Below are 26,335 nucleotides of genomic sequence, written 5' to 3' on the forward strand. Positions count from 1 at the left end.
GCTCTGCCTGAAGGACTGCGTCCAACTGCACAGGGGGTTCAGGGTCTTGAGGCTGGGACAACCTTTCCTCCGCGGTAGGAGGAGGAGGACGGGAAATCGTGGCCTCAGGGACCCTGTGCTCCGAGACATTGGAGCGTGGGGGTCCCGGCTGAAGGCCTTGGGCTTGATAGTACGCCCAAGGTGTCCAGAACCCTCACTGCTGCGGTTCATGCTCTCGGGGCTGGGGTTCGTGGAACAACGTGGCCGGGACATCCGTGTCCGGGGCATATAGGCTATCTGCCTGGGAGGACACAGACGGCTGGCGAGACAGCCGGGGGCGGGCCGATCGAGGTTGGTACGGGCCCCTTGTCCCCGTTGGTGGAGACCTTCTCAGTGCCGGAGACCGGTACCGGGAGTCGTAACGGTGCCGAGACCGCGATCGGGACCTGCCACCAGCTCGGTGCTGGGAGGTCGACCGGGAACGCCGACGGCGCGAGCGGCTGCGGGAGTCTCGGTGCCGGTAGTGATGACTAGAACCAGAACGGTGCCAAGAGTACCGGGAGGTGGATCTGCGCCACGAGTATGACCGGTACCGCCGTGGTGAGCGGTGCCGGGACTGCGAGCGGCGCCTCGACTGAGATCTTCCACAGGCCCTGGAGCGGTGCCGGGACCTAGGTGGAGATCGGTGCCGGCTCGTCGACTCCTGGGACGGAGGTCTCATGGCTGCTGGTTTGCCTTTCGACTGAAGAACCCGTACCGGCGGTGCCGGGGGTTGAGGCAGAGCAGACTCGGTCATCGCAATCAGTCCCTGGCCCACGAGAATGTCTCTGGCGTAGATGGGACCATCAGCTCTACCACGGGTCTCACCGGGGAGCTCACCAAGACCGGACTCGACGGACCTCTTGGGCCCGGAGTCGACGGTATTACTGGCGTCAGGGCCGCGGCAGGATTCGGTGCCGGGTGGTCCGCAGGAGTCTGCGTCGCAGGAGTGGAAGCCGCTGATGTTCTTCTGTCGGGACCCGGCACCGGGCAAGGTCGGTGCCGAAGTGTCTTTGCGGTGCCGGCGCAGTCCGGTGCCGGCGCCGTGTCGGCACTCGGTGCCGAAGAAGGAGGGTTGAGAGCTGCCTCCATGAGGAGAGTCTTCAGCCAATGGTCTCTCTCCTTCTTGGTCCGCGGCTTGAAAGCCTTACAAATGCGGCACTTCTCAGATATGTGCGATTCCCCAAGGCACTTTAGGCAGGCGTCGTGGGGATCGCTCGTGGGCATCAGCTTTTTGCAGGCTGAACACGGCTTGAATCCCGGCGACCATGGCATGAGCCCGGGCACCGGGTGCGGGGAAGGACTAGAGCCCGAACCCGCTAAACTATATATACAAAAACTAATTGACAACTAAGAACTAAGTACTCTATACACTAACAATAACTATATAGAACAAATGAACAAGGAGAAGCTAGGTACATGGAGGACAGCGATGCCGCGCTCCACAGTTTCAATGACCGACACAGCGGTAAGAAGGAACTGAGGAGCGGACGGGCCGGCAGGGGTATATATCAGGCGCCATAGCGGCGCCACTCCAGGGGGCGACCTGCCGACCCACCGGAGTTGCTAGGGTAAAAATCTTCTGACGAATGTGCACGCGCAGCGCGCGCACCTAACTGGAATGGGTATAAGCAATCACTCGAAGAAGAACCCCAAGATTAACACCACTTAAGGACTAATGATTACAGGATGACATTGCAAAATGCATGGACTCAAATGGGAAATTACAACTATAAAGCTGCGGTGTTTTGCCATGGAACTCTGGGTTCAGTCCTGCAGAGCCTCAGAGCATTGGATCGTGACCGACAAAGCCCAGCTCCACACTCTTGCTCAATCTAACTGGCCATTAGATTGACTCTAGCTACAACAAACTGGTAACCACAAACATCAACTGGCAGGACTATAAACATACAACTGGCAGGTGTATATCTGCAATTTAGCATTCCAGTTTCATAACAAAACCGTATTACAAACTTTCTGTAGCACTCAGGGAGAAGTAAGCATTGAAAAACTACAGCTGGTCTAACTAGTTTGGATAATAAATAATAAGACTTTGTGCTTACACAACGTGGCACCTTTCATCTAAGCATCTGTTGTGATAATTGGGCCAACAAATTTACCTAATTGTGAGCTCAACTGTAAAAAATGAGCACCAGTTTATAAAGTATAACACCACAAGTCGAAGGATAAAGGAACACAGAAAGATTGAATTAGTCCAACCAAAATGGCCTACTGATGTAACTCAAGGACTGTGTTAAGATCATAGTAAACAAGGAAAGTGTGGGACTGGAAATTAATGAACCAAAACTGGTGTGTTAGAAATCAGGTCTAATTGATGGACAGACTAACAAGGGGACAGACTATTACGCCCATCACTAGCTTTTGGGGTTCTTAAAAAAAATAAGGGAGAGTTGGAGAGGGGAAAATACAGATGGACAGAGGCTATCATGATACTGGTAGACTGAAAGAAGGGGAAGGAGTGAGCTTCACCTCTCCTGAGACCCTAGACCTTCTTCATCCTAATCCTGAGAGATGTCTTGACCAGACATCTCTGGTGGCACTGCCACCTTCACCAGCTCAATCCCAAAGACCATCTGCATGTGAGACTTTGTCTCTTCCTTCCCTAGTTCTCTCTCTCTCTTTTTTTCTTTTATCTAATAAGAATAGAAATTAGCTGGCCAAAACTGTTTCTGTTTGTTTGGGTTTTTTGGGGGGACATTGCTGTAAGCCTGTGAACAGGAAAGGCAGCTAAAAGCAATGTCTTGAATAGCCCGATACCAGCACAAGTTTGCCAGGTCTCAGACTAGCTAATCAGACTGTGTGCACAGTCTGTGTTTTTCCAGAAGCAAAGCTGCAAGTGAGAGTCAATACCAGAGACAGAAGCTGCATTTTGTATCTTTTTTGTTCTTTTCTTTCCCCTTTTGGGTGTTTTATCTTAGTCTTCTAGGAAACAGGACTGGACTTTAACAACAGCAACAGCACATCTCCAGCCCAGCTCAACCAACTTCTCTCGTTTCCCCAAAAGGACAACCTTTACTGCCATCTAAGAGACTGTCAGACCAGGTTCCCCCCACCCCTTCTAAACATTCTCTCCAGCTAACGGAACAAGGGATGCTGTTAAAATGAAAGTCTTATTTAATACTTTACATGTCAAATGCTTTAACTCTTCTTCCTTCTTTTCTGTATCTTTAATAAAGGGTCACAAAGATTTTAGTGGTGTTTCCCCCATGGAACTAAAGTCTCTACATACCAAACCCTGAAACTTGTTTAACACTGTTTAACATTGGACAGTGACAGGGTCATATTAACACCTTTGACTTTTAGGGCCCATATATTCCATTTAAATTGATATAACAGATCTCCAAGCACTTTACAAACATTAATGAGTTAACTACCTCACAGAAGTGTTCTGAGGGTTAAATATTATTTCCCTTTCTATGATAAGGAAACTGATGCTCAGATGACTAAGCCAAGGTCACACAAAAAATCCATGGCATAGGCGGAAACAGAACCAAGATTTCCAACACCAATTCCTGAGTATTAATCAGAAGACCATATTCCCTATCTAGTTGACACTCATCCAGTGAGTATACCAGCACCATACAAGTTCCAAAGGAATCATACATGTTTCTCTCTCCTCCTGTCTGTTCCCCTACTCTTGTCTACACTAGCAAAAAGAAGCACTCAAACCTTCAACAACTGTAACTTTGGTAGCAACATTGTAAGTGGTAGAGAAAATGGGTTTTCATGACACATAGGTAAGAATGACTGAGCTGCACCACTGTTTGCAATTGCTGGAATACTGGAATACATAATTTTGAATATATACTGTCTCCAAACAGGATAGTCCAATATAGTCAACTTGGAACAAACAATGAGATGGCATAACATCAGAACAAAATCATGCAGAACCCTTTCATATATCACCTGATTCCCAAATCTACAGCAGCTGACTTCATCTTTAGCAAGAAATCCATTTTTTTTCTGGTGTATCATTCACTGAGTTAATAGTGCTAACAAATTCCAAATGCTATAGATCTCCTTTTATACCATTATAGAACAACTCATAAGTCAAATCCAAAAATAAATCAGGACTCCAAAACTTAGGGATAGATAAAGGAATATTGCAAAATTAGAGCTGTAACGTGTGGAAGTGCAATTGCTTTATTCAATTGTATTAATTTCAAACTACCTATGTTATTATCTCCAGCAGGTACTCACCAAGATATACAAAAAGGTCCAAATTACCCAGTGGGGATCTGCATGTAGAACAGGGATAGGGTGAACAAGGGTGGGTCAGCTGTTACTGAAACATTGCCACCCTACTAGTTTGAGAGAGAGTGAATCAAGGACTGGGGCATGGGTATACCATGTGTACATGGTTTTCCTATCGACAACCAGCAGAGAATCTCTGGAAAAATACAATACTGCCTAAAGTAGTACCATCATATCTACAAAGCCCCTCCATCCATGCCACCAACACCCTCTCTTTGAGGAAGGGGATTGCTGATAGGAAAATGAATAAGAGTCCACGAGACAGAGTAGAATCATAGGGCCTACATGCTGAAGGCCTTCTGAGGATATCTGGGGAACCAAAGCACATGTCTGCCTCACACAGATTGAGGAAGCCAACTCTGTTTAACGTCAGTGGACCCAATACCTCAATTGCTTTCACAAGCCACAATAGATCCACCTCACAGGCCACAGACTATGGTTCCCCTCAGCCCATTGAGAACCAAGGTGAGGAAATCTGCCAGGTTGCTTCAGAGAAGAAATCCCAATAGTCTCCTCCAAACACGAATCCCCCCAAAATCCAGCTCCATGACTGGGCCACATCTAGTTTTGTCGATGAAACAAAGGGAAAGTTCTCTCAGTAAACATGATCTGACTATTCTGAACAGAGGCATCTGATATTTAGCAAACTGTCAGCTGGTCAGAACAGCTCCACCACACTACCTGAATAACCGAATGGTTGCGTGTGTATAGGATTGGCAGCAGCACTTAACTTTTGATCCAATAGAACTCTGCCATGCTCTTCAAAATGTGAGTCTTCAAGCCTGCATGTTCTCTGTGTCTATGATGGCCAATCTATTATCTCCAGATGAAATGGCCCAAGATACTTGGCTGAGTCATGTATTGTATTCTAATTTGGGGATTACTGAGCCAATTTCACAAATGTTAGAAACAATTAACTTTTGAAGGAATATGTAATTCTCTTGCATCTGCAGACATGTATATCCAAAGGGGAGCTATGTACAGGATTTTCTTCTTCCTTTTCTAATTTAGGAAAAAGGAACTGCATCACTGTAGTTCATCTAGCCTGGTATCCTGTCTCCAACAGCAGCCAATACCAAATGCTTTGAAAGAAGATGCCAGATACTCCCGTTATGGACAATTATGAAATAACCTGCCCATAGGGAAATTTCTTCCTAAACCCTGTCAGTCAGTCAGTGGTGGTCTTAACACTTTGGCTTTAGATTTGTGTAAATGCAGGTTTAAATGCATGGCTTTTCCATTTCACTGGCTATCCCCTTGCTTTTGTACTATTAGGGGAAAAAACAGATGATGTGGTCTCCATAAACCAGTTAGGAGATTACATTGATCCACATATGTAGTATTTGTGACAGCAATAATATTCTTCATTTTTACAATTTTATGTTTTTCTTTCAATGAATTTTTACAAGTTAAAGTATGTTGGAATACTATAAGAAAGCACACAAAAATCAGATTATGAAAATTGTTGTAATACTGAAGATCAAGAATGAGAGTGGGGGAAAATAAACTAATAGGGATTAAAAAATAATGACAATGGCAGAATATACACCTTAGAACTTTGTAGTCAGTCTTCATATAAGTGAAGAGAGTAACTGTTAGTCTATAAGGTGCCACAGGACTCTTTGTTGCTTTTTACAGATCCAGACTAACATGGATACCCTTCTGATGTTTCATCATAGAAACCAATCAGGGAAGTCCCATTAGGCTATTGCGTCCATTCCCTTTCCCAGTACAGAACTGTTACCTAAAGTAAGAATGTCACTAAACATCAAGGCTAAGGGATCACAATTATCAAAACCCTTTTTCTGTGCAATTTAGGGATGATCCACTAGGAATGTTTAATAATCAATCTGCCTGAATTTTTAACAGTGGTCTAGTGATTGTATACTGCACTTGATTTTAGCCAAGAGGGTAACTGCAGCCCCCCCCTTCTTGAATACTCTCTGTTCCAAGACACACACCTTGTTTCAGAACCAGTTCAGCATTATATGGGCAACAACATCATTAAGAAAATATCTGGTAGGAGATGGAATGTTGGCACTTTACCTCAGTTGAGCCACATCAGATTATTCAAGATATTAGCAGCTTAAAGGAAATGCTTGGCAGCTATAACTCTAATCATAGAAGATGCTGAAAGCCAGCTGATGTGTGCAACAATCTAAATGCTGAGTGATGAAAGCAGATTCAAGGATTGTTTACCTAGAGTAGAGTTACTACATAAGAAACCTGAAATAGTACGTACAGAAGCCAAAGAGTTTTCTGTTTGGGGAACTTTTACTAGAGGGAAAAGAAAGAGAATGCTTTTTGGCTCTGATTCAGAGGAAACATTTCTAAGTTATCTACAAACAAAAAAAAGTAGTAACTCCCCCAAATACTTGGCTCCTTGATGGTGAAAAGATCTGTTCAAGAATTAGTGAATTCAAAGAAGCAGCTAGCAGGAAAGAGAGCTTCAGCAAACATAAGCACAATCACAGAAGACTTCAGATAGCAAGATGGTGATGAGACTCCTATGATCTGCCTCCTCCTTATTATCCTTTTTTTGAGGATTCTAATTTAAGAAACAAGACTTGGCACGTCTTCACTCTGGATGTTTTCTAATCCAGACACTTGGAAACAACTGTAGAATAAGATGCCAGATCTCACATACCCACTGATACGACAACCTTTGGGATAAAGTCAATGAGCAGAAGGAAGGAAATAGTTCCATTACGGATTTTGTAAACTTTAAAGGAGTTTAACTTTGGCACCTTCCAATCTATGTTCAGGTGAAAAGATTTTAAGAATGATACTCCTAGTTTTAGTTAAAATCGAATTGACTTACTGAGGTTATAGACGCACTGTCCATTGTTTGCCTACCACCCTTTGCCTACCTTAGAGCTCCTGAACTGGACTCAGTCCTGGCTAGAATATGCCCGCCTCTAAAATGCTGAGCAAGGACTAAAACTCCTCTCAAATACTGTGTATAAGTACTATATAAATTGTATTTTAAAACCCTGGAAATGTTGAGAAGCTTGCCATAAGTTAGGAATCGGATTTTATCCCTCCTTGCCCATCTCCCTGACCCACATTCTAGCTCAAGAACTAATGTTAAAATATAATCGATATACTTCCCTAAACACCGCACCATAAGTTTCACATCTCTGCAGCATAATTTAAAAGCACTAAGACTGCCCCCATCCAAGTAGGCAAATAGACCATAAAACTTGTAGTGCAGGCATTTTAGTGTCTTATTGTAAAACAGGCATGATGTGTAAGCAGTAGATGATATTCCAATGTTAATAACTCAGCCAAAACTTTTTAAATATCAAAAAGCGAGGAACTGGATGGCTCAGAGGATTACTCAATCCTGTTCTATTCAAATTAACCATAGATACACCATCTGGTTAAGTTGCTAGTGTCCTACAGTTACCACCATCTGATGGCTAATCTGCTGCCTATGGGAGAATTGATGGACTCAGTCCACTCTCTGTTAGACAGGTGCTCAATTCACTAAGCCACCATCACATTTGTCACCACGTATAGTCATCTCTAATGGCAGACTAAATGCTGAACGGGCACAGAGACTCAATTACTCTTTCACTTTTTAAAGCTAGTCCCCCACCAGGTCAAGCTTCAGATCCTTAGTAGAGGGAGCAGCTTGCACTCCTTTTGCCCACAGTGCCTATTCTCTTTATAGACAGACGACTTCAGTCTCCAGTGCTGTCAACCTGGTAATTCTTATTAGCAATGAACTCACGTAAACCACCCAGACCAGCCAAGTGGACTTTTTTCTTTTGCACACACTTAAAACTTAAAGGCCAAACAGATTGTGTTTTAATTTGTTCCCAGGATAAATGATTGCATTTTTAGCCTCAAGTGAGTTTTTAAAATTAACTTAAATAAATCTCTGAAAGCAGAAATTTATAAGGGACAGATTTTACAGACTCAGCAATAATACAAGAGTTGGTAAAGGTTACTGGTAATTCAAAGTGAACAGACTAATTGCACAGCTCTCTGATTCAGAAGGATAACTCAATTTTATAGACTGACTGAAAATTAATTAGATACAATGCTGGGATTACGCAGATGCTGATGAATTCTGTACAGCAGTTGTAGGACGCATTTCCTGATTTGCTACTTTTACAAAATGACGAGTAGTACCATCAAGATAATCATATAGATGTTATTTTCACATTACTCTCCAATATACCTTAAGTATGTCACAGGTTTTCTAGGAAGTTTAAAATGGGCAGTGTGCTAATACTAGTTAAATCACTCAGAAGAGGGTAAAGGCCAATAGAAAATAAAATAGTAATTTAGGTTTCAGTCATCATATTGTGTAGCGATACATTTAGTGTACCAAGTGGTTTGCAGAAGTGTGTAAAAAGAAGCCCTGGTTGACAGAGTCAAGTTCTTTGGCAATATAAGTGATTTTGTTCTGTAGAATATATTCATGATTTACACAAGAATAGTCTCTTTTTGTTCTTTAAAAAAAGTAATTGAAGGGAGACAAATGTACAAATCAAATTTAAATGATCCTTGTTGAACTTGTGATATGATGTCATCTAAGTAGTCATAGCATTTTCATACAATAAGTTAGAGGGAAACTTTTGAAGGAAACCCTAGGACTTAAATAGTAAGAGCAAAGGGGAGTAAGTTACAAGCTGGTATGCTATGTACTACTTACCTTCAAAAGTCAAATAAAACTTTCCTCTGTCAAACCAAACGAGGGAAGGCTGTTCATTCTCTGTATGGCCAGGAGTTGAAGCGGGATGGGAAAGGTTAAGGAGAGGGAGAGAGAAGGACACAGTGTGAGTCACAGAGCAGGTAACTTATCTCACTATTGGGGAGGGAAGAAGCACTGCAAGCCGTTAACGTGCAAGGAAAAGGGGGATGGTGTTTAAAACTGTTTTTTGGTTTAGAAAACAGAAAGCAAAAAGCAAGCTATGGAAGACTAGATGGAGGGGTGTTTTTGCCGGCTTGATAGTAGTTGCCTATGCGTGGAGTAGAAGAGGCTTCCTGTTCATGCAGGCTGGGTTAGTATATTTAACTGCACTTGTTTTGACAAACTTTGTCACTAGCATTATCCTCTTCATCTCCAGTGGTGTCTCTATGGTGCTTAAATAGGATTAGCAAACTGTATTGGGCAGGAGGCTGTACTTTGCATTGTCTGTTAGTGTTAAAAATATGTTTTCATAAAATGTATGTATTTTTTTTAATTGTATTTTAGGACATAAAATTCCAGGTCGAGCACCTGGAGTAGAAAGTTCTAATTGAATTTTTTACCCTTTCCACCAGAATTACCAGTTTACTTGGACTCACACCACCTTGAAAGTACCGGAGAACAAAACTTTATAAATATTATTTATTGTTGAAATAATTTTAAAATCTATTTTTGAACAGTTAAATTTATTCCTTCAATTTAAATTCACAAAACAGTAGCATATCACCTCTCTTAATCTTTTTGGTCACTGAGAAACTGTCATGCAATGTGCTGCTATTTTTTGTGAAACGAGTTCCATTTTTAAACATATGTATGTCATATGCACTGGACATTCATGGTGGTTGAGGAGAAAGCATGTCCGTAAATTTTATAGGCATTCTTATGAGACAATGGCTTGGAGTTTTAATCCAGATTTCTTGAAATCACTCTGCTAATACAGTACCTGCAGGCGTTTCACAGCGCCTTTCAAACGTGGGCAGTTTGTCAATAAAAGCATCATCTTCTGATACCATGAGCAAAAGAAACGTAAAAGACAAAAGAATGAAAACACAAATCCCAAATGAAATCAAGCAGTGCACTATATCAACAAAATACAAGAACTTAAATGAGAAAAATAGTTTAAAGATCACTGAAATAGAAACAATGGAGTCTTTTTTCCTACAATGTGTTATTCAAACTGCACAAGCGACAACAAAGAAAGAAAACCAAATCACAAGAAGACACAAATAAATAAAATCATTCCGTTCAATATTCTTTTGCATAAGGGCCATCAAATGGTATAATCTTTGCAACTCTGAAACAACAGCATAGTGGAGCTAGTTAAAAGCTCTGTTCATTACTATATTTGGACTTGCACAGATATGTATTTCAAGTGGATGGACAAATGGACAGGGAATGTCTTTTTTATGGCTATGAGTCTAAAGAGCAGTCAGTACATCTGTTCCTCAACACAGTGCAAGTCCAATACTCTTACTGTGCCACAAGGTAAACCTGTGGGGTTGTCAAATGTAAGTACAGAGATCCCCTTCTAAGAGGCTAGTTCAGGAGTGGCCAGATGTAGCTTTGACTACGAGTCACTGCTAATGTAGGCTCTGAGCTATGAATGTTCCACACCTACTGCTCTTTTCTCTTGATGACACATAGCTGCCTTAAGCCAACCACTGTTCGCTTGCCTCTCTGCTGCAGTTTATAAGGAAGTACGAGTTTACACAATACACAGTCAATCTGTGGAACTCATTGCCAGGGGAAGTTGTGAAGGCCAAAAGTAAAACTGGGCTAAAAAACAATAATTAGATAAGTTCATGGAGGATAGGTCCATCAATGGTTATTAGCCAAGATGGCTAGGGATGCAAGCTTATACTCTGGCCATCCCTAAACCTCTGACTGTCACAAGCTGAGACTGGACGATCACTTGATAGTTGCTCTGCTCTGTTCATTCCCTCTGAAGCATCCGACTGTGTCCACGATCGGAAGACAGGATCCTGGGCTAGATGGACCATTCATATGACCCAGTATTGCCATTCTTATGTTCTTATTCAACACTCTTTTGGCAGCAAAAACATACAATTTTATTTGCTTTAGCACAGGCCTACCCGCTGCCTCTGTCCCTCTTAATTTGTAGCAAAAACATCAACATCCAGTCAAAATGGAAGCAGCCAATGGCATATTCAGCTGCCATAGAGAGAGTCACACATTAAGCTTTCTATTACACTGGGGAATTCTGGGGTGGGTTGCAGTTGTTTTCTGGTGGCACTTGAATCACTTTTATATGAAATGACAACACACTAATCCGTGAAAGGTTTAACCATGCTTCTGAACTGCTGCTATGTCTCAAAAAACCTCCTACCTCTGCCTTCTGTGCTAACATCTGTGCACGCTTCCAGGTAACATGACAAGGATACATTTAAATTTGAAATGAACAGATAATCTCAATCACCCCTCAGAACCACTCTGCTTCTGGGAGAAGGCAATCAGCATTCCCACGTGACACGGGACAAATGTGAGGGACTCTGGCAAAACAAAGGTATATTTGAGGAATATGCTTCCACACTCCAGCACTATTCAGGAAAAGGGTTCATATGGACACAGAAGAACTAGGATGTGAAATGGAGTGCATGGTTGTCCTGTTAACGACTACAATAAATACATTTGTATACTAAAAAGATGAAGGGAGAAGACATTCATTCCCAATGCTAAAGAAAAGCCTGCCTGTGGCTAGTGCATTGAAGAATTTATTCAGTAACAACTCATCTGTTTTAAAATAGGAACCCTGTAATGATGCCATGGTATGTAGAGATATACTGTGACTGGCTGAGTGAGCCCCCGATGAAGGAATTAGACTTGCCCTTTCTAGTATGTATACTCCCTGCTGCAAAAATATTACTTCTTTCAAATTAGAGATCCACCATACACAGGGGCCATTAGAAAAAATGGGAGGGGCAAGGGAGGGAAGAGTCCTGACAGAACTGTTCCTTCTGCACTTGCTTTACCAAAAAGGAAGCAGCTTCCCTGCACATGTACCTCTTAAAAGTGTTGAAATCCTACAGGACAGAGTGGAATTTTGTGGGGCAATATAGGAGCCACAATTTTCAATTTGCTCCAGGTGAAGTGTCAGTGCCCAGGGTCACTTAGGCAGCTTTTAGAAGGGTGCATCTTCAAAGCAATTTAAATATTGTTTATTGGAAGCATTGCCTACTTCTACTAAAACTGAAAAAACCCAACACTTTAAAAGCTTAAGCAGCAGCCACAGGGATTAATTTTCTGAAGGAACAAATCCAAGATGGCACCCAAGAGAACATTCCATAGATCTTGTGATATGCAGTTGTGCAGGCTCTCTTATTTTGAAGGTAATTGTAGTGTGTGCTCATAGTGCACAAGAAAAAATTAATTTATTATCTTGATGTGGGAACTATCTCAGTAGATTAGGAAGATCAGATTCTAAATCCTGTATTCAGACAAAAGCTACTTACTTCTTGTGAGATTAACAACCTGATTTTTAAACAAAAGAAGTTTAGATATTTCAGTGATGGTTATAATAAGCATCTCATTTTCGGATGCTGCTCTGATCAAACCTCTGAACCTTTTGCAGTTCACCTATCACTCAGAGTAATTAACTCATACCAAAGTTATACCCCAATAACTTTGATTCTGATGCTCAAAGCTGTAACCTTCACCTCAACTAGTATTGCTTTCATCCCCCAAAAGTACAATCCAACAGTGAAAAGGGTAATTAAATACCTGCTGCTTTTTTGTGCTAGAACCTTAAAGGAAGTATTTTTGCAACATTGTCCTGTGTTCTCCTCCTGGTACATTCTATACCGACTGAAGGAATGGAATGAAAATCATATATGAGAGAAGCAGAGAGATTTTCTTTCCACTGACGAAGTATGTGTGTCCAGGAAATTAAATAAAGTAGAAAGGAATTCAACATGATTACTGAGGGGAAGCATTTTTTTTCTTACATTGGAAAAGATTGTTCATGAATGCTGAAGTTTTGGTAAAACATACCATATTTATCTCAACAGTTTGACCTGACGGGAGACTCATCTAAATTTCATTCAAACTTTTCCTAGCATATCTGAAACACAAATCAGCTTGTTCTTTATTTACTCTTGCTTTATTTATGCTATCTGCTATTCTATTTTCAAAGGTGTGCTCACTGATAAGGATCCAAATATTAAATGAAAATCTATGTTAATGAATACCAATTTCAGAGATGCTATATGAGAATTACAAATCACACATTTTTTGCCATTTAGTCCTCATGTACATACAGAGCATGGATCCTTGCTCTGTGCATTAGAGGAAAATACATTCTAATTTGGATTTAATAAATTATATGCTGACTGGTTGAAATGCATTTATTTCAGGGACATGCTACTATGTAATGGTGATCACCAGGAAGTGGGAATAGAGGATACAAACGTAAAGAAGGCAAGTGGAAAGTGAAAAAGGTAGAATGGAGACTTAATAAATCAAAGCTACAGCAAACAATAAATAAGAAAAGAAAATGCCCTTGGGTTTTAGCCAGAGACGGATGCAAACTGCAAACATTCAGATCCAGACTTTCTCCACGTTTGAGAAGAAAGGTTGAATCTAGGGTTCAGTTCAAACTACCTCCATTTTCAAACAAACGATTCCTAAAATCCTTTCTTTGTATTGGGAATAAAGCCTAGGAATAAAGCCTATTGTTTTACTTTAAAGCTCTCCAAAAGTAATGCCATTCAATATCAAAGTGGAGACGACACACACACTTAATTAATTTTCATTTTCAGATGTTCTGGGTTTGAACATCCAACAATAGCAAATTGGCTTCCATGGGAGACAGCTACACTGTTTATTTCAGACTAACCAGGAAAAACAATTTCAGTGGCAGTGCAAGTCCCCTTCCCCCATGAAGCAAATCCCATACAGTAATTGAACTGAAAATCGTCCTGAAAGAAAATGGAGACTGTAAGAAGCAAGCGATAGGAGAACTGGTGAGACATAGTTCAGTCAGATGGCGGAGATGACAGTGGGACAGAGATAAGGGGCAAAAACAATGGAAAATTAGGAGAACACCTGGAACAGAAAAGGGACTGAAGATCTACAGAAGCGAGAGAGAGATGTCTTGATGAAGACGGAGGGGATACACGAGAGAGAGAGAGAGACCTGGGTCTGCAGCAGATAAGAGTCCATATGAGGAGACTGAGCAAAAACCTCGTAAATGAGAAAGAGGTAGAGACAGAGAGAATAAAAGAGTTTCTTGTACCAAGAAAGGGGAGGGAGGAGACCCACAGGAAGAAAGCCATGACTCAAAAGCATCCAAACCTAGGAGCTGTCAGCCTTACAATCATTTTGGTATTTATTTTTTCACACTACAGAAAGTGTTACCTAATCTACTTAGCAAGTGAATCACGTTTTTAAAGAGTGTTTTAGTTTCCCCCAGAAGGAAACTGCACAATTTTTTCCAAGTTCTAAGATGTATCAGAAACCCTAGTTGTTCTGAAAAGTTCTAAAGCTTTTGCAAGACCCCAAAGTTTTGCTGTCTACCACTTTAAAGGCAAATATCAGACTGAAAACTCGACATGGTTTAGGAGTAATTGTTTCCAGGATGCCACCATCCAATTTCAAATCTTGGCTCCCCCAACCCGCCTCCCGCCAAAAAGGAAAGGAAAATGTTCCCATTCTTCTTTTAACTACGTTTATAGATATCAATTAAAACTAACAGCATACCTCATTGGTGATATCTTTTACTTTTACCAAATAATAATGATATAACAAAGCAAAGGGTTTCAGAGACTCAAATGTTTAAAAAAGCCATTCAACTCTATAAAAGATTACAAAAGAAACCTGTGGTTTTTACCAACTGTGGGAGTAGTGGCTGCACTCAAGGAATTGGCGGATGATATGGAAGAAGTACTTTCAGCACGGGCTAAAGGTGCTACCGGAGGAGGACTGGATGAGTGAATAGGAGGGCTAAAAGGCCTGGACTGTAGAAAAACATAAAATAACGCAAGATTAAAAATATACATACTGTAACATTTACACCAAATATAAACAGATGCCTTTGAACACAGACATAAGGCTTTTATACACCAGTAATTTTAATACCTTCTTCACCCGCAGTAAATAATGTGGATCTTAATGGGTCTCACACCTTTAATACAAATGAGGCTTTAAAGAAGATAGGGCCTAGGAAAATCGATGAAAAATTCTGTCTTGCAACTCGACGTTTGTTTTCTCCTCTCAGGCCACAAACTATTCTTACAATTTTCAAAAAATTGGCAGTGCTATAACATTTTAAAACAAGCAGGAGAGAGATGGGAGAATTCTAGACATGGAAGGCCCAGCGTTTGCTTCAGACCCCGCAACACCATCTAACTACGAGATGGCAATTTAAGGCTAGAAAATGCAGGACGGATGGTATGTCATGGGTAAATACTGCACAAAGTAAATATTTAATGAGTTGCCACGTGTGGCTGGATTCACACACATTAAACCTTGTGATAACCCACTTGAAGCAGTAAGTGTCCATTAGGTCCTAGTGGAGCCAACTCACTGTGATGAAAAGATATATGTATAAATTCAAAGAAAGAAAAAAAAATAATTTTTTCAGGGCATGATTCTGGAATCCTTCTGCAGGCCAAACTGTCGCTGGCTAGTAGAGTTCTAAACAGTACTAAGAGTTCTACATGCAATGTGCTTTCAGGAATGGGCCTTAATTCCACAATTCATTAATACAGAGAAGGTCTGTAGCAACATTTTACAGCATTACAAATCATACCATTTTAAATGATACATTTTGTTCTTATTTATACAGCATTTAAAAATGGGGACACAGGATAACTACTGTAGTGTGATATATCACCAAGACTAGAACACATCTTCCCCTCCTCACCAGCCAATCAGGATTTCCCAGTGTTCCTATGACAAGACACTTAAGCAAAATACTGTAAGAACGATACTAAGTCCCATGCAAAGTAGAATACTTGCTAATTCTGTTGGTACAAGAGCAGCAACTTATTATAATCACATGATTATTTCTGAGGATCTTCAATTGAATGAAAGTTTTAGGATATGTAAAACATGTGCGTGAGTGTGCCATCTTCCATTATTTAAAGACAATCTACACTTTACTGCAGGATACCCTTGGTTTTTAACCTGTAGGACTGAATAATTAACTGAAAAAAAATTATTAACTCAAAAATAATTCACTTGGGCTGCACTGGTGTCCTTTCGTGTTGGCTTTCTGCAAACATTCTACTGAACAAATTTAGTGGCAGGAATGTTTCAACAAATAGCACATTTTAAGGAAAATGTCAGAAAACGTGTTAGGAAAGTGAATCTTGAATTCATAAACATGAGTATTTGCACCAAAAATCCTGATGCTAAGAGTTAGGGTGTATCCAAATCAGGGAACAGACAGACAGTCTACTGTGTCCAATCAAAACTACCAAGCAGCTCATACCGCACATACTGAATACTCACAGTGAACGGTTAGCAAGCCATCAGCAAATCAAGAATCATTCACAGAAATTCTCCCATGTGTAATTTCGAATGATGAATAAATTATAGAAAACTGAACTGGTCAGGGACCATTTGCAGACTCATTTATTTGCTATGAATTATTTGCTCAGTTCTATTAATTTTGAATCCCCTCTCTCATTAGTGGTTATGAAAAGGGTGAACATACCACATCGCCAACTCCAGGCTTCCCTGGAGGCAGTTTTGGCCTAGATGGGGGCCGAGGTGGAGGCGGCGGCGGCGTGGGGCTGCTGCAGGCAGCCAATGGAGTCGCTGGGCGAGCCGGAGATGAAGAACCTGAAATAAACACAGACTATAAATACAAGATGAAGCTCAAGCCGCTCTCTCAGCACTGAACTCCCCATAGCGTACTGCGTGCTATCAAGCAGACAAACACTAATCCAGCTTCCAAGTCACATTCACAGCTACCGCATTGCAAGTCAATCTATAAACGTGGCAGTGTGGAAGAGTAAGTTACAGCTGATAACCAAGAAGGCCAGAGTAAAACCCAAAACTCAATGATCTGCTGTGGAATTACAGAATGAAAGTTTTGGTTTGAGCTGACTTCATACCAAGCTCTAAATTTGCACATGCACATGGTAATGCAGACTTTGTTGGTGTGATTTTCTGAACACAAAATCAGAGGCTAAAATTTGCTCCATGGTGAAAAATTTCATTTTTATATTTGAAGTATCAGAAGTTTTAAATCTTCTCTCATGAACACCAGTATCATGTCTGTAAACTACATGCTGACAGTTTGGGAGCAAATGGTTGCTTTGTACTTCTGTTTATTGCAGTGAGTTACTATGAGAAGCAACTACTGATAGCTCAACAATATTTTTCAATTTAACTTTCACAATCTCTTCCCTTAGCCCCTGATTCCTCTTCTGGTTATTTGTATGCAAGTCTCCCTTCTCTACCTCTGAATGTTTTAAATTCATAATGTTGATACATTCACATGTTTTTTGGATGAGGGAAAAAACTTTTAGTAATTGACATTTACTAATATATTTCCTGTAGTAAGGAGACAATTTTCGTATGTACATGCAGTGGGGGCCTGCTTTTCTCAAGCATTATCATTGGTGTAAGACAGTTGTTATTTCAGACATCTTCATGGATTTACATGAAAGACCGTAAATGCAAGGCAGGAGAGAGACACATTTTCTTAGAATTCACTGAACATTTAAAACAGTAGCACTGTCCAAACCATTGAGAGGGTGGGTGGGTGGGTGGGAGGGAGAAGGTCCATGCTACGAAACAGCTTTAAAAAAATGTTTTCAGCCAGCATTATTTGCTAGTATGGTGGCCAGAACATAAGTGACTGGGAAGAATTTATCCTATTTTATAGCTGGAGAGATTGAATTTCTCTCAGTTTTTCTCATTGTAAGCACAGTAGTTTGGAGGGGATTGAAATAACTGCAGTAGGCACTATGGTGACCATAACAGTTTGTAAGATTGGGCTTAATTCTTGATGCTGAATACAGGATATATTCAAGTCTTACTTCGGATTTGTTCCTTTTTGATCTTTGTTACAAAATTACAGGGAGGCTCTATCAAATCCTGGTTATACAACTGATATAGAGGCTGAGGTTAACAAAGATGACATTTAAAATAACTAACTCTGAATGAATATCTGGTTTAAAAAATAACAAAAAAAAAACCCCAGAGTCCTTGGTAGAAGTGGTTTTGATGGGGACAAACCTTGCACAAATCTTTTAATTTTAATTTCATTGCCTATTATTGTAAGATGGCAATCATTAAACAAGAGTGAGGACCAAAATGGGGAAAGTGCAGAATATTATAAGATCTCTGGGGAGCCCCAAAAAATCCATTTAAGAAAATTATTTAAAAATATATAGTTACCATAAAAGAAATTTTAAGTAGCTAACTGTGGAGCTCAAATGTTTCATTTTGTCACTGATCACTGTCACCTTGCTGTGAAGATCGACTAGCCGCAACTTAATAAAAAGGAATGAGATGAGGTACTTACCAGAATACTTGACATACTATTTTGATTTAACTAAGAAAATTAATATACCAGGATAAGTTCAGCAATAATTGATATTGTACAAAAGTACATTTTATAGTGTATTGTGCAAAAAATATCTTTAAAACTCCTTCAACCCCTAAACCGACACCTCTAAATAGAAAAGCCCTAAGATTAAGGACACATACTCTAGGTCTTTCAGGACTGTTAATGAGTTTTCCAGAATACTTGAAAACACATTCTGTTTGGCACTGTACTGTCTAATTTTCTAACTATATATTAGTATGGGCTGCTTTGTTTTTCATTTTTCCATTTAAAACAGTCATTTGCCATAAGAATCTAAAATTTGGTTAGTTTAAAAACATGGAAGTTTGAAAATGAAATTTATAAATACAAAAATTTGCCCCTATGTTACATAAAATCTTGAGTCAAAAGTTAGGTTCTGCTTTTTTAAAATGTTGGCCACCAATTTCTGCACTTTGGAAAATCAAGCCACTTCTATTTAGGAGCTTAAAAGTGGCTTTAGGAGACTAACCTGAGGCACCTGTGTTTGAAAATTTTCCACTTCAGACCATAAAAAACTTATTGCCTTCAAGAAGGGAATTATTCTAACAGGACTGCAGGAATTCTAAGGGGACAGGATTAAAACTTGTATTTATCCATATTAATGTTTTAAGTAGTTAGAGAAGCAACAACTGTTAATATTATAGATATAAGAATTTTTAAATGGAAGATATTTGTTCTTGAAACATTCAGGATCCTTTGAATTCCACTGCGCTTCTATACCATTTCTGCACCAAGTATATGCAGCAGAATTCCACTAATCAACATGTAACTGAATGCAATCCCACATCTGCAAAATCCAATTATAGCTGCAGAGCTACAGAATTCTTTGCCTTTAAAAAAAATGTTCTGCCATCAAACCATTTTATAGCTCTGGAACATATCCAACTAACATCACTCTACTTAAAAGTAAAGCATAAACAGAAACTAAAAAATAGATATGCATAACAGACATGGGTGAGCACATGTGTGTGTTTCCTTGATGAGCTACTGAAAGGGTTAAAAATTAGAGATTAGCCAACTAATTTGGAGCAAAAAGAACCAACCCAATCATCTGCCTCAAATAAGGATCAGAAGCCAAATCCCTGTCCCCTCGTCTTTCCCCCCCCCCGGCCTTTTTTTTTTTTTTAAAGGTTTAGATGGCTGAGGTAAGGACCTCTCCATTTTTTCCTCTTATGACCACCAACAGGCCTCCATTTGGTGTTTGAGCAGAGCCAGGAGTCCCTGCTGCTGTATTCAAATCTCACAGCTTCCAGGACTTCCCAGGAATAGAAAGACAAAACATTTGGGGACAGCTCTGACCAGAGGACATCCCAAAGCAGGTGGAACCTGAATGCCCAGTTAGTCAGAGCCTAGCAGACCAGGTAACTAAAGGAATATCACCACAGGATTTGGAATGGCGTGGGAGAAAGGCCTGTTCAGAGTTTGGAGAGGTACTTAGTATAGCACAAGTCAGGAGAACAAAAGGATGTGGCTGCAATGAGTAGGGAAAGGACTTATACAAACCCAAACTGTCAAACTTGCCCTCCACCAATGGTAATCTTCCCAACTGCTGGCCCTTTAAAAGTCACACAAGGCATTCTGCATCCTACATTCCTGTAGGGTGGCTTCCCACATCAGCATTATCAAGGAGGTCAGACATATGCTGACTGATCACATGCTACAAGAATAGTGGTCAGTTAAACACACACACAAAAGCCACCACAAAAGCTATCAGGGAAAAGAGGATGGATCTTCAAAACCACTGCAAAATTAAGGAAGACATTGTTTAATGACCATATATATGGCATGTTCAGAATTTCACCTTACCCCATATTAGTATGGTCATCACTGGGTACTGTCAGATGACAGTGGTTTTAAGTTCCTCTCACTCCCATCTGCATAGTATGTTCCATGCTGCCGCCCCCCCCCCCGCCCTCACCCCTCATGTGTGGAACATCCTATTTATCCCAGCCCGTCAAGACACCAGGGGCGGCTCTATGAATTTTGCCGCTCCAGGCATGGTAGTCAGGCGGCTTTCAGTGGCGCGCCTGTGGGAGGTCCGCTGGTAACAGGGATTCGGCGGCGTGCCTGCAGGAAGTCTGCTGGTCCCGTGCCTTCGGCTTACCCGCCACTGAATTGCTCCTGAAACTGCGGGACCAGCAGACCTCCTACAGGCATGCTGCTGAAGGCAGCCTGACTGCCGCCCTCACGGCGACCGGCAGGCTGCCCCCCGCAGCTTGCTGTCCCAGAGACACACTTGGTGTGCTGGTGCCTCCCCCGCAAGCCACCACCCTCTCCTCATAGAAATCCATCCTAAAAATTCAATTCTGCAGCGTTTATAAGGGGTTTATAATTATTACAGGAGGTAGTCCCACATTTTCTGATGGGCTACATCTTCTGTGTGTCTGCTTTTAGAGTGCAAACACTTCAGAGCAGAGAGCGTCTGTATTTCTGTGCATTATACAGAGCTCAGGAAACAGCTGGTGCTAAACAAAAATATCACCAGTGACTAAGGTCCCTCTCTCACAAAGTGTGGAGCACCCTCAACTCCAACAGACATCAAGTGTGATCAGTACCTTACAGTAGAGAGCACTTAACAAACCCAACACAGAAAAATCACTTTACCCACCACTGAAATGCTCACCTCCAGAGCAGAAGTCAGGATTAGTTTAAAACAAAACAAAAAAAACAAAAAAACAAACAAAAAAAACCTTCCCCACCTGGGGGATTTCATTGAGAGTTACATTCTGCCACGTGAAGATGAGAATGTGAAAAGGATGCAAAAATCTAACTCAGGAGCATTCTCCAGTTTTTCATGCCCGCAGATACTAACTACATTGCTGAATACCACAGAAAAGCTTATACATACAATTAAAACCATGGCCTAATTAAAGTAATTAGAAAATATCTGTTTTAAGTGGGAAATGCACTAATGCAAACAAAGAATTTCAAAACAACATGTTCAGTACTAGCATCAGTGCCCAGGGTAAAACATGCGATTCTTTTTCTCCAAATACCAATAACTTCTATCTTGCTTAGGGCTTGTCTACATGGGGAAGTTGATCAGCAGAACTACACTGGTATAATTATATTTCTGTCATTATACAGCTTTAACTTCCCATGTGGACATTCTTATTCCAAGAAAAGAGTGCCTTTTGCTGGGTTAGCTTATGGTGTTATGTCCCTGTGGAGATAGGTACTGGTATAATTACTGCAGTATATTTATACCAGGATAGTTTTGCCAGTAAATTTCCCCACGTAGATGAGCCTTTAAGTCATTACAAATAAGGTGATCAAGTTGTACCCCTCTTGAGAACAACATGAAAGACACTGGGAAAACCAACCTCCAACAAGGTCATTTGACCTAATGGACGTATACCAATTTAGAATTAAACTGGTGAAGCCAATCAACCAGCAAACTTCAAACAAATCCATGTTTTACTCTACAGTGTTAACTTTAAAAAGCCATTTATCAAAGCCTAGTTCAGCCTCGCACCATCTAGGATTCTCAAGGACATTCTCAGAATGGTGAAGGAGAGATATACTGAATTAATTGCATCACAGCTTATATCTGCAGGGCTTCTGTTTATTTGGCTTTGTTAGCCTTTAAGGTGACTTGGCTGCACATATGCTGTCAGTGCCTCATATGAACAGACAGTGAATTCAAAGAATTTCCTGCTTTACTTAAAAGTGACAGTTTTGTTTTCTGAAAAGTCAGCAAAGATTTGTCTGTTGTTCCACTATTTTTGTTCATTTTGCAGTTCCTGGAGGATATTATGGCAGGCTGGCAACTGTGCTGAAGTTTGGGGCTGTCAGCAGCTTGGGGCCCTGCAAATACCCATGTATCACAGGTGGATATCTGGGAGAGAAGTTCAAACTGTTGAGCACGTGCACTTATTTAAGGCAATAAACATGATCTTTGGTGAAAAGCTGTCTAGATTTACACCTTGGAGTCTGATTTGCAGAGTCACAACTCCCCCTCATGTCAGACACTCAACAATGACAAGGTAAAAGGAAACATGATATCCAGCGTACAAGCTCGACTCGGACCACAAGTGCATTATATGAAAAGACGACGCCACTGGGGGCACAGTACAATCAAACAAAAGGGAAGGACTGATGCTTAAAAGCCAGCTAAGAGCAGCTAAACGGTTGTGTTCACACTGCAGCAAAAAGGCATTCATGGGCACACTGAAGCACACTCAAGCCATAAGACATACCACTGGTGCTGCCTGTGCCACTGATAGGGCTGGGTCCAGGTGATGACACCACTGTTCTGTAGGTAGGTGGTGGAGGGGGAGGTGGTGTAGCTCTCTGTCCCAACCCAAAATCTTTAGGAGATGCTGTTGTTTCTAAGTTATCATCTTTAAGGTGGGCTTGCTCAGAAATTTTCTTCTGAACCTCTTCTAAATTGAGAGGTGATGGAACATTGCGGGAGGTTTCAACAGCTGGAGATTCAGCTGGGATATCTGATGCCACAGGTGGGGACACCACTTTTTCCCTTGAAGTCAACTCTGCTGTTACGTTTTCCGGGGATTGATCAGAAAAATTGACCCACTTATCTTCTGCGTTAACAGCAATAGACTTGGGGGACAATACTGGGCCAAAAATGCTGTCCAAGTCATTGATTGATGGTAGTTTGTCACTTTTGACCTCTGTTGCTGTCTGGTCACTTCCTGTGGTCAAAGTAGTTTATTTTAAACTTTAATATTGATGGCATAGCTGAAGTTGCACTATACTCTACATTTATACGGGGCTTGCAAAGTCAGCTACATTCCAGCAGAGATACTTAAAAAGCATGTTTTCTTACTAGCTATTCGAGACATGGTTCATGTGCATGAAAATATCTACATAATACGGTTGTGCACAATGTACAAAAGCACATATGGGATTAAAATATATACATTATATGAAAAAAGCATGCATTATATACACCATATGTATACCTTTCTTGTATATTACTTTACATCATATCTGCATCCTGCTGTAATATATAATTGGCTAGTGATGTTCATTATGCATTGTCTAAATAACTTAACATTGTGTGAATTATTACTAAATTTTAAAAATACACACACAGCACAGTAACCTGAGATTCACTTGAGATAACCTGCATATTTATACATGCACATATGCTATTTTGGAACACTTATATACTGGCAATGTACATGCAATATACTGTAGCATACAGAGTGTATTTCAGTTGTAACCTACTGTGGATACAGGGTTTTTTAAAGGCTTTACTCATGAACTGAGTCATCATGCACCATTTATTGTTAATTTTTGAGCAAATCTAGCCTTGTAACCAATGTGGAAATAGAATTCATCAACAAAGCTGTATTGCAGCCAATGGAAACAAGCCCCACATATTCCTCTAGTACTCAGATTTTTGTCTGTCCTTCTCACTGTGGAATACTGATGATCAGACCTGACACTTACACAGTATAGCATCTTTTATGGAAGATCTCAAAGTTAAGCAAGCCTAACCACATCCCAGGGAGATTGTATTATACCTATTTAATGAAGGGGTACACTGATTAACACAGTGATCTGTCCAAAGTCTCAAAGTCAGTGGCAAAAAATGGTCCAACTCAGGAGTCCCCAGCTATACCCACTACAGCACTACTATAATGACTACATACCCTCCTGTGTACATCCATCTACATCTATTGCATATTCTTAGAGTTTAGAAAACCATCTTCTGACTCTGTTGTCACAGAGGACTCATGCTGTATTTTAGGGAGTAAAATGTATTAATTTTTAAAAGAGACCTTTCTGTATTACCACATTTGATACACATACTGAAATATGCTGCAAGCCAAAAGCCAGCAAATATATAGTCACACATGGCTGCATATTTCATTTGCTCTTGTTGATGAATGCTATTTTATGCAGGTTGACAAGTGCCGTCTGACTGCACAGCTATAAAATGGAAAAATGAAGATACGGGAGTATGAATAAAGACATTGATGAATAGAGCACTAAGTTCATTGCATAGAGATTCTGTATGACTAAATGGCTCTGGCTCAGTAATATACCACATTTGCATTGAATGTTCATGTTGCATAATGTAACTATTGTTTTCCATACAATGCATCTGTTTCAAAGAACAATGATTGCATTTCTTTATTTAAACATACAGTTCTGATTTTAGTTGATAAATTTATGTCTGCTAGCCACATATGGCTATAAGCACCTCATTTACTCCTGTTGCATTCCACATAGCCTAGATTTCTTTCACCATACATCTTTACAAGTATTATAGTTAGCAAAGCTATTTGGCATACCTCTGCATGAACAGCACTGAGATTTTCTAATTCTAGATTAAATCCCAACTTCGCACCCAAGCCTCCCATTGAAAAGCAACAGGAGTTTGGGATGCAAGAATTACAGGATCAGACCCCAAATTGCTCTTAGAAAAAGGAATGTTAGTTTTTCACCCATATGTCACAAGAATTGAACCTTAAAAATACATTCAAAATGAAAATGAAAAGCCAATTTAAAGAGCTACTATAACAGTTTCAGGTATAACTTTAGAACTAGTGTCACATTTCTTTACTAAAATGGCTCAGAACCAAAAAGTGGGAGAGGAAGTAAACCAACAGATAGTAAAGATGACAAAATCATTCAAAAACCAAGGGCTCTGTATGTAGGACTTAGGTGGTATAATTTTGAACACAATAGATGCTAAAATAGCAGAAATAAAAAGGAAACATAAAATGCATGTGAGTTAAACATACACAAGTACGTTCAAATACATGGGCATTATGCAGATTTCCTCAGAATGGACCTGATTCTGTAAGCATTTACATATGCAGAAATTGCACTGAAGTCGATGGGGCGTTCCGGAGTCAGTAGTTACAGACCCATGCTCAGTTATGCATGGTATATATCTTATGCAGTATTATTTCATGAGCTAATAAATGTAATACCTCATTCTTACCTATTCCAACTGTTAAGGGAGAACCAGTCCTAGGTGGTGTAGCTGGAATGTTTTTTGGTGGAAGTGGTGGAGGTGCTGAAAAACAGGTCAGAGGAAAGAATATAAATTCAAGAGATGCATTAACCTGACAAAAAACTGTGTGTTTGATTCTTTGTAGGTTCCCCCTGTTCAGGGTGTCTTCTTTTTAATGCCATTGAAGGTGCAGAGTTGGTAAAAATTAATTGCACACTTGTCCCAAGATTCAGCAATGTGGCACAGAGATAGGACTATGACTGCTTTTTATCATGGCAGATTATCTTAAAATTCTTGCATAATTAAATGATGATTATAGGGAAATTAGTGTGCATCACCGCTATCTGTATCAAAATGAACTTCAACAAAGGCAAGTGCAAAGAACTACACTTAGGAAGAAAAAAAAATCAGATGCACAACTACAAAATGGGGAATAACTGGCTAGGCAGTAGTACTGCTGAAAGGGATCTGGGAGTTACAGTGGATTACAAATGAAACATAATACAACAATGTGATGCAGTTACTAAAAGGGTAATATCATTCTGGGGCGTATTAACAGGAGTGCCACATGTAAGACAAGAGGCAATTGTCCTGCTCTACTCACCACTGGTGAGGCTTCAGTTGGGAGTACAGTGTCCAGTTCTGGGCACCACACTTTAAGAAAGATGTGGAAAAATATTGGAGAGCCCACAGGAGAGCAACAAAAACGATAAAAGATTCAGAAAAATCTGACTTATGAGGACAGGTAAAAAAAAAACTGAGCATGTTTAGTCTTGAGAAAAGAAGACTGAGCAGGGACCTGATAATTTTTGAATACATGAAGAGCTGTTATAAAGAAGAGGGTGAT

At 40.4% G+C, this 26,335-nt stretch overlaps 1 protein-coding gene across 1 annotated transcript in view; it reads right to left on the reverse strand.

Annotated features, from left to right (window-relative positions):
- Positions 1-26,335, reverse strand: part of SGIP1 (SH3GL interacting endocytic adaptor 1) — a 138,042-nt gene that overhangs the window by 27,528 nt on the left and 84,179 nt on the right. Inside the window, exons 13-18 of the mRNA XM_050962939.1 lie at positions 25,477-25,551; positions 22,754-23,209; positions 16,671-16,798; positions 14,841-14,967; positions 9,939-9,998; positions 8,960-9,019 (exon numbers count right to left, since the gene is read on the reverse strand). Of these exons, the coding sequence (XP_050818896.1) occupies positions 8,960-9,019; positions 9,939-9,998; positions 14,841-14,967; positions 16,671-16,798; positions 22,754-23,209; positions 25,477-25,551 (906 nt within the window). The remainder of the gene's footprint in view (positions 1-8,959; positions 9,020-9,938; positions 9,999-14,840; positions 14,968-16,670; positions 16,799-22,753; positions 23,210-25,476; positions 25,552-26,335) is intronic.

This window comes from Gopherus flavomarginatus, chromosome 7, assembly GCF_025201925.1.
Source record: "Gopherus flavomarginatus isolate rGopFla2 chromosome 7, rGopFla2.mat.asm, whole genome shotgun sequence".
Classification (NCBI taxonomy): domain Eukaryota; kingdom Metazoa; phylum Chordata; order Testudines; family Testudinidae; genus Gopherus; species Gopherus flavomarginatus.